The 9,560-nt window shown below is 38.1% G+C and overlaps 1 protein-coding gene across 2 annotated transcripts in view; it reads left to right on the forward strand.

Moving 5' to 3' along the window:
• The window catches only part of arap2 (ArfGAP with RhoGAP domain, ankyrin repeat and PH domain 2), a 94,670-nt gene extending 85,816 nt beyond the window's left edge, over positions 1-8,854 (forward strand). For both annotated transcript variants that reach the window (XM_066681168.1, XM_066681167.1), the window contains exons 28-33: positions 145-281; positions 1,678-1,760; positions 4,080-4,115; positions 4,281-4,344; positions 6,020-6,145; positions 6,661-8,854. In XM_066681168.1, the coding sequence (XP_066537265.1) occupies positions 145-281; positions 1,678-1,760; positions 4,080-4,115; positions 4,281-4,344; positions 6,020-6,145; positions 6,661-7,029 (815 nt within the window). In that variant the 3' untranslated portion in view covers positions 7,030-8,854. The remainder of the gene's footprint in view (positions 1-144; positions 282-1,677; positions 1,761-4,079; positions 4,116-4,280; positions 4,345-6,019; positions 6,146-6,660) is intronic.
• Positions 8,855-9,560: the final 706 nt, after the last annotated feature.

The raw sequence follows: 9,560 nt of genomic DNA on the forward strand, positions 1-9,560 counted from the left end.
TAGTCAGTAATATTAGGATGTTAGCTTGACAACATGTCTTGGCTGATGTGTCCCGTATGCCAAAGCACCACTTTAATAATTACTCATTATGTTTATGTGCCTTATGTTTATATGCATGGGTCTTGTGTGTGTGTGTTCTTGTAGATGAGCAGATGGACATCAGTAAAAGAGAGCAACTGAAGTTTAACGATGGCTCCACTAAACTACTTTCAGGCCACAAATTTCAAGACAGATGCCTAATCTTGCGGGACAAGAAACTACTACTGTACAAAGACTCAAAAGTATGGGTCGGTCTTTCTGTCTGTCTTTATCCTTTAATATATTCTTTCTTTGCATGTACTCTTTAATATATCCCCCTCTCTCTGTCATTTTTCCTTTAATTATTGCCTTGAATGCCAATGCTACTTATTAGCATAATTTGGTAATTTATTTTCTCTGTCTGTTAAAGTGTGAGAGCAGTCACTGATTTGTTTGTAGAAGTTGAAGCATGGTCTGACTTCACCTGCCAGACAGCAGTGCAGCTCTATCTTGCCCATTTTCATGCTTCAGCCTGGCCATTCATGCCAGCACTGTTCAAATTTATTTCAGATGAGCTAATGATGAAGGGACTAGGGTAGGGTGAAATTAGCCGCTCTGGGCCAGTTGGATGGCCCACTTGCGATATGTCGTGGAAGGAGAGATAATTCACCTGTATCTGCATTTTGAGAAGTAAAGATGTGTAAAGCTCTTTCTTTCGCCTAGAATTAAAATGGTGATTAAAACAGTTCCACTTCTGTAATTTGCACCTTGTGTTGTTCTGGCTGCCTTTTACACTGTGCTTATAAGCGTATTTCTCCCTCTGGGGCACACACACACTCAGAGTTCGAGCTGACACACAGTGGAGCAGAGATAGTTCTGTGTTAATAATTGATATTTGAAGGAAGGAAGTGTCTGTGTGGGTGGGGGTGGGTGGGTGGCTGTGTATATGTGTGGGGGGGGGGGGGGGTGAAGACACTTTCAACATAGGCTTTTCTGTTCTTAATTAGTGAAAATCAGCTGTGAAGCATAAATTTAATTGATATTCCATTGCCTTTGTTTTTCAAGTTTTCCTTTTCTCGGGCAAGTGAGTGGGCAAAAGGTTTGTGTGAGAGAGAATCTCATTTTATCACCGCACTTCTCTCTGGCTGCGCTGTGTTGTTCATTATGTGTGAAATGCATCCCTTCAAGGCAACATTACAGTCTTGTTGGCATATGCTAGTTTAAACAAGGCCCTAGGGCTTGGAACTGTTGTACACAGGATACTGGTGTTATTTTCCTCTTTTCAAAGAAATGAACGTGGGGGAAATAAAAGAATCTTGTGGATAGTTCAGCTAAGCCACTCGCGCGGCGGCTGCAAGTCTGACTCAATTCCAGCACTTTGCGCTGATAGTTTGGGGAAAATGTGGTGCAATATGATGGAGCCATTTTCACTGTCATCTCCTCAAGCAAGGATGATGTTATTATCCACCAGATATAATCAACCAAGTGGGCCACAGCTATATTGAATTATGGAGAATTGTACAAAGGTACATTGCTTATTTGAGGAGTTCATATGACTTTATGTGGTGTGTGAGTCTTGATGTGTTATGAATCATATTCCATGACTTTTCTGGGTCAAATTAGTGTCCTGATGTTGTCGCATGTAATTTCTTTCCCCAGAGCACAAAGCCTGAAAGGGAGGTTCCTGTGGAGTCTGTGAAATGTTACCTAGGCCTGAGAAAAAAACTGAAACCAACAAACAAGTAAGTCATTTATATTCCCTTTAATTCCATATTTGATACAGTTCGTAATGTAATAACGCAGCACTGGACATCTATAGTGATGATTAAAATATGAACAGCACACGTTTCTTGCTAATCTAAAATGTAAATTTGTTGTATGGGTAACTAAACATAATGATGGGCCAATCCAGGTTTTTTTATTTTTCAGTTCAGATTTAAGTCAGATACACAACTGCCAATACCAATACAAATGTCTATACAAGAGCTCGTTTTACTTTAACTTACTCTTTATTTTCTGTTTTACTTTCTCTTCTTGTTTTCCTCCCTCTTCATTCTCTCAGTATCACCTTTTCTCGTGTCTTATTTTGCTCTCTCTCTCTCTCCCTCTCTCCCTCCCCCCTCTCTCTCTCTTCGTTTTTTCTCTTAAATTTCCTTATTGGATCAGATTGGGCCATCTCTAATTAAACAGATTTACATTTGTATAACATGTAATAATATATGTTAATCCAGCACTGGGTAGCTTTTACATTTTTGATGGGTTCTATCCTGTAACCATATTTTTTCTCAGTTAAAAATACATATATTTCTGATACATATCTGCCCTGCAACAAAATTTATGGCATACATTTCTTTCGAAACTACAGAACAATTTTATATATATATAAAATTGTTATATATATATATATATATATATATATATATATATAGCCTTTAGAGTATATTTTAGTACCAAATTCCATAATACACAGTCTTCTTAGGAGTCTTAATGGCCTATTTTTTAAGATGCCATACACATGGAACTCAGACATGCCAAAATAAAACACATTAGTTAAAATTGGTTTTGCCACTTCCACAGACATTAATATATCTGAGTGTGTTATTAAGATCGATTCGCAATTATTTTTGTGTTATCCTCCCTCCTCGTTAATATCACTTGGTGCCGGCTGCTGTCTAAGGCTCTTGTGCCAAAGATGCATGGCCCTCTCAGCTTAGTTCAAGTCCCTCTCTCAGAGAAAGGCTTAAAAGGCTTCCCCAAAACCACATTTGTATCTCACAATAACACAATTGATTAAACGTAATTGGGTTTTAACAAATACAAATGATCCATTTTGTCCTCCTCCTGGGAACACGGCAGCAGTAGATTTGTTTTATTCTAATCATTTTCAGAGCAGATCAGAACATTTTACTAGTTATCATTTTAATCAATTTCTCTGAACGCGCATGTAACAAAAACCTGATAACTATGTGTCTGGAATTATAATGCGTGTCTCACATTCAAATGGGATGGGAAAGAGACAGATGGGAGTGAGCAGAGATGGAGAGATTAAAAGAAAAATCGATCCGAAGCATTGAACGCAGCATTGGGAGAAAGAGAAAGAAAGGTGAGAGAGACAGTGACAGGGCTCAGTGTGAAATCGCTGGGTGTTTTCAAATGGTAATGTTTTTTTTCCTTTTTTTCCCCCAGTTGTGTGGGAATGAAGGTTGTTTAATGTGATAACACTGAAAAGGTTGTGAGAATGCGATACTAAAGCAGCACTGTCCATAACAGCCAGTCATTTCTGTGAAAGAAGCAGATAGACAGCTGCTGAATAGATGGAGACAGAAGAAAACATGGGTTGGCCTTGAGTCATTTTTAATATTTTTCCTATTTTTCAGCTCACAATTCTTGCTAAAGCTATGGACATGGCAAAGTTTTGAATGCCTACAGTGGTAAAATCTAGAAAGAGTAGGTTTTTAGTCCCCATAAAATTATGAGCAGTGTTGAGGTTAGTTCTATAACCTTACAGACATAACATCTTTTGGTTAACCAAAAGAAATACACAGAAACGAATCAACCTGAAGCCTTCTCCATTCCATGTCCACTGGCTTGGCCACTGCTTTATATTTGGCCCAAGCATCAGGGCTACACAGGCTAACAGTGGCTCCCAACGCCTTCCAGTCTTCCTGCCCTGTCCGTAGAGTACACTGTGTACATAGCATAGCATTGTTGTTCATAGCATATTGTAGCTTTCATGTACAGTTGGAATCCATTAGTATCATGTGCTGAACTATTGCCAGAGAGCAAAGAGCAGGGTGGCCTTCCCTTAGCCCAAGCATTTATTCCACCCACCAGCTCTTTAAACTGCATTTAGGTCTTATTTAGGCCGCTGTGGAGGAAGCTAAGCTGAATTTTACGGTTGCTTAGTGCTTTAGCAATCCTCTGGGGGTCACGTTCTGTGACTGTTGGAAAGAGTTTAGAATAGACTTAAATCGATATGGGGTCCTTTGTGAAATGCTGGAAGGCTAAAGGTTTGTGTGCTTATTTTTCCCCATCTCTCTCTCTCTCTCTCTCTCTCTCAGTTTGGGCTTTACTGTTTACACTCAAAAACAGCAATGGTAAGCACACTTCATTTTGAACTAATTACAGAAGGAAAGTTATATGCTTTAATTTTAAGATTCTTTTTTCTAAGGCCTGGTATATAGGAGGCGCATGCCATTTTAATAAGCAATAGAGCTTTACTGCAATGATGTTCAATTTTAAACTTTTGTTCCCCTAATAAGGTATTTCTGCTGCGAGGGAAAAGATTCTCAGCTGGACTGGGTTATTTCCATTATCAGAAGCAAGGTGGGCTCACTTTCTTTGTCACTGCATGAATGCATAATTACATTGCTTTAGCTGTGTTTCTGCATGGCTTACTAATAACACAAACAGATGTTTTTATTTCTAATTACACAGTTTTCCTTTTCATTAAAAAAAAAATCTCTTTAGGTCCACGCAGGCTGAAACTGCTCACGTATCAGCTAAGCTTTTTCTTTTCCCAGCAAAATGTAGACGCGGGGTGGAGGGGTTGTGGGGTAGCTATATGAATAAGGGGAAAGTTTTCGAGGTCATTCTCTGCCAGCATAAATCACATTATCCGGAAAAGTCTTTTAGCAGAAATAAGGTCATGTAGACTGCCACAATCACACTGGCTCCATCACCCTCTTCTCTCAGCAGCTGAGTGCAGCTACAGACCAAAGGCCTGAGTCAGCTCACCGTGCATTAATAATAGAAATGGAGGGCACACATTGGCAGGGAGGGTAGCGATGATTTAGACGTTGTTTGGATTCCCCCACCCCACCCCTTTTTTTTCTGCCCCAGTGCTTCTTCCTTATCTGCTTCCCTCAGGTCTCTTACTTTTATTGTGAGCTTTTGTCCTTCTTTTTTGTGCTTTTGTTCTGATCTAGTGATACAGCTTTAAAAAATAAAGAGCTCTGAATAGTTTTGTGGGGAATCTTTTAAGTGTAGGCCAGACTTCAGCAACTGGAAAGTGAGAGGCGGAGAGAGTGAAATGGAGAAAGAGAAAGAAAGAGGCAGGCAGACACAGAGAGAAAGACAAATGTGTTTAAAGCTTTTTAGGTACTTTTATAAGCCCATAGTAGCCAATCTTTCTTGTGTAGGCCATGAGTGCTGGAGACAACCCAGCAAGTAGACTAATTGATACCCTCAGACTGAAGCACTTTTACTTTCTTCTACTATTTTTTTAACCATCATTCTGAGGTGTAGTTTCCATAGAAACTGCAGAGGAACAATGCAGAGGTAAAGGTACAGGTAGATGAGCCCTTTCTGCTGCTAAAACGAGGATGTATATGGCAGGAACAGGATCAGAGGCCAGCGAGTTGCAGGGAAAAAGTACAAGCTGTCTTTGCAAGCAAAAAATGGGCGTTCCGGTTGCTCAGGCACAGGTGCGAAGTGTTCCAACACATTTGTTCCTACATCATTAAGGTCTTAAAGTTGCTTTTCAGCAGAGTTACACTTGGAGATGTAATGTGTGTGAAAATATAGAAGGTTGTCAAATAGTGCTTGTTTTAGAGTCCTCTGTCTCAGGTTTTTTTTTTTTCCTTCCTTCAACACTTTTTTTTAATATTTACACTTGATGCACAAGCGTGAAACAGTGAGCGGTTCAGTGTTTTCTTTGTTATAACATTCCTTCATGAAATAGTTGTTATTAACTAATAATGTAAATTAGAAAACATGAACTGTCCAAAAACACTGCAATTTGACATCAAGGAAATCCATCAAGTGCATTAAACCTTGATTGGAATTAAATTAATGAAGGGTTGTATCAAACATTTGCACACTATAAGAAAACCAAGCATAATTTGATGCTTTATGCACTAATCTAATGCTAGGTAGTACATTCTAACTTCCATTTATTATCAGCAATGTTAACCACAAACGTGTTATAATTTTTATGTCTATATATATATATAATTTTTTTTGTATACACATTTTAATCTTTGTATATTTGTTTATATAGCATGGTGGAGACTTATGGCCTGCAAGCAAAAATAAAGGCAAGCCTTCTTCAGTTCAACAAAGCAGTAGAGAACATAGTTCTACTCACTGGGGCTTAGACAATACAGCAAGAAGACAAAGCAAAGAGGTCAGCATCAAAGCTCTCAGTACCGACCCTTTTACACTGTTCATTTCAAACCAGCATTATTTGTGCCTATAGAGTTGGAGGCATAACAGGCTTATTTTTCCTTTCTTATATGTTCTAGTTGTAAAAAGGTATCAGAATTCTTTCCTTCTTTCTCAACGTTTGACTACAGAATTTTATTTCAAATATTAATACCAAAAGAATATTAAAACCAAACACTTTTTTAACATGTTATAAGTTTGAAATTTCACCATACAGTACCATACAACCTGTAAATTACCTGTAGATTGACCAGTCAAAAGCACATAAGCATCCATAAGCTGTGATATCATAATCATTACATATACTTTTATTTAAAAAAAAAAATACCAGAATTTAATTCACAGTTGCAATACTGGTCAGAAAAATTTCAGTTACTGAAAACCATTAAACCCTACTACAGAATATGACAATACAAGTCAAAGAAGCCCATGTCTGGGATGACTATAATTGTCCATTTTCTCTGCTTTCATCCACAGGAGAACAGGCCTGTCCTTATGAATGTTTCTTCCAGGACTGGGAACAGAGAGGATGCTGACTATAAGTATAAAATGGCAGTGATTGAGAGTGGTTTAAAGAATAAAGACAAAAAAGAGGATGCCAAATTGGGACAAAAATTGGCCATGTCTTTAGAAAACTATCCTCTCCAAAGAGACAGAATGGCCTATGATGGACCACCACCTCAGATTCAGTATGCACCCTCTGATCCAGATGCAGGTAATAACACCAAACCCTTACAAAAGAAAACTATGTTCGGATATGCAGCAGGACAGATGCCACAGAATCTTCTTAACGAACTGAGCACTGTCCTCAGCCACACAGGACGCACTAACAGGCAAGAGAACTAAGAGGATATAAAAAGAAAATTCTTGCAGATTGTATTTTCACAAGGCAAAGTGGTGGGGGTCAAAAGAGCAAAAAGACTTTCAGACATCCGGCAGACAAGCTTAAGATGTAAATAATTAAATATTTATTTCTTGCATGCTCTGAGTGGCTAAAACCAAAGCGTTTCTCTCAGTGACTTCAACCAAAGTCAAAAAAAGAACATATCACAGTGGTCTGCTAGCCAGTCCCTTCGTGTCTTGCTCTTTTGATGGTAAGCAAAAGAAAAAGGCCTATGACCAATGTCTTGTTTTATGGATCAAACGGCACATGTGGGAGTATTTGGATGTATATGTCTCAAGCTGATATACACTTTATAATATGTTCTTTTATTAAGGAGGATGTATTATTACATAATTTCGGTATTGCCTACAGATACGTCATTGCTTCTCTCAGAAAAGCAAAAATGGGGCAACTATTTATATAAACATAGCTTTTCCCTGCTAAAATTAGGGTCTAGCTGGGGTCAGTTCAGACACTACTTTGATGATCCACAACCACTGACCAGTTCAGAGATTTTGTATTGTTTTGTATATGACATAAATTTTTTTCCTCAGTTTTGCCAGTATTAATGCTCCTTATACATATGTTTCCACCAAGATAAGTACTGTTACAATAAGCAGATTCCCAAGTCACCCAAAGCTACTGAATAATGAATATTCATCTGAGAGGTTATACAGTGGCTTTTGTTGCCCAGTTTACTTTAAATATTTATCACCAGCATTTTATGTAGATGACACATCACTTAGCTGTTGCCTGCATTTCCTTTCCTTTTTAAAAGATTCTAATCCTGCACTTATGGCTGTTGTCAAAACCTGTAATGTTTTGTAAGATTTCTATAAATAAATGAAGCTAAAAGTTTTGAGATGTTTCTTTTTGCTGTTTTGCACTATATATATGGATTTGGTGCCTGGTTGATATGTCTACTGTTATGGCAATATGATGTATTTACACGACTAGTATTATACTTGTACACTGCTTGCACAACATGGCCTTGGATGCTTAAGACATCACTGGAGATCAAACTGCCGGTCATCTTATCTAATGATAGGGCCAATGCTTCGATGGCTTGTTTTTCCAATATATGATATTTTTAGTTTACTGATTTTACCTTCACACTGTTCATTGGTTCATCTTAAAAAAATTGCATTGCATTCAATTAACACGAGGTCTTAATGTTTACAAGAATGCTGTATCTACAATGTAATTGCCTGAATAATAGCTTTTACCCTTGTTTGCTTTTATTCTCCATTGTCAGTGTTCATAGGAATGTAGCAGATCGGAGGTAGCAGGAGGTATTATTCTTAGCCATGGTTTACAGGCCCTCATCAGTCGGAGAGGTTTGTGTGACACACCTGTGCCATTTCCCTCGTTAGTTTCTTTTGTTAGAATTAATTAGCATGGTTATAAATGACAAGCAAGAGACTTTGACACCTCAAGCACAGCCAGATGTCGCAATTTTCAAAGCACAAAGAAATGTGTCACTTTGGTGCTCTTGTCACTCAACTGCGTGTGTGTGTGTGTAAGAAGAGGAGACTGTATATAAGAACATGAAAGCGGAGTGTGTGAAAAAGAAAGCCGGTATGAACATGAGCTCTGTGTGTGTGTATATACATCTAGCCTGTTAACGCTCCTTCATTGCGTGCAGGTTTGCATATGCTGCAGCTATCCTCCTCCTTTGAAGGGTACCATATGGCAGGAGTTAAGCAAGTGAGAGCTGATATAATTAAAGGTGTTACAACCTCACACTGACTTTGCTGCACTGAAGACGTGTGCAACTGTAGCTCTGTGTGTGCGTCTACCAAGTGTGAAGATGCACTGATCTGAAGGTTAGGTTGGAATGTGAGAATGTATAAGAATTCATTGTAATGTTAAACAATAAAGTTTGCTCTCAATTATTAACCCAAAGAAAAATGTATTAATTTATTTTATAATGACTCAGCCAACCTAAGTGCCATCCAGATTCACCCAGAGTGGCTATCGTTTAAATAAACCTTATATTTCTATGATGGTTGATATTAAGTTTTCACTACATCATTAATTTATGAAATAAAGGATGACAAACCACACAATTGCCTTGCTATCTGTGGGTGGGTAGGATGACCCTTCCTCTCCACTAATCAGTCATGCTAGCCAATGTGGGCATCTGTTTGTTTATGTAACAGAACTGGGCATTAAGTCTTCTCCAAGTGTGCTGAGCTGTTCAGTGACAGAATTAGTGATTATTGGAACTGAACATGGTGACACAGTACACATCTCAAAGGGAGCATGTACTAGCCTTCACTGTCCTACTTTTCATTGTTTGATTTGTGGAGATCTACAGTACATTGCAAATAAAGTACCTCTTATTTTGTTTCATTACAACCTGTATTAATTTTTTTAATTTGTATTGTATGTGATGCATTTGCACAAAAATAAATAAATATATAAAAATATCTCAATCTCTGATGATCCCCCCAGGGCACCATCCAATCTATAATCATCAAATAGATAGAAC

The sequence above is a fragment of the Hoplias malabaricus genome, chromosome 9 (genome assembly GCF_029633855.1).
Source record: "Hoplias malabaricus isolate fHopMal1 chromosome 9, fHopMal1.hap1, whole genome shotgun sequence".
Taxonomy (NCBI): domain Eukaryota; kingdom Metazoa; phylum Chordata; class Actinopteri; order Characiformes; family Erythrinidae; genus Hoplias; species Hoplias malabaricus.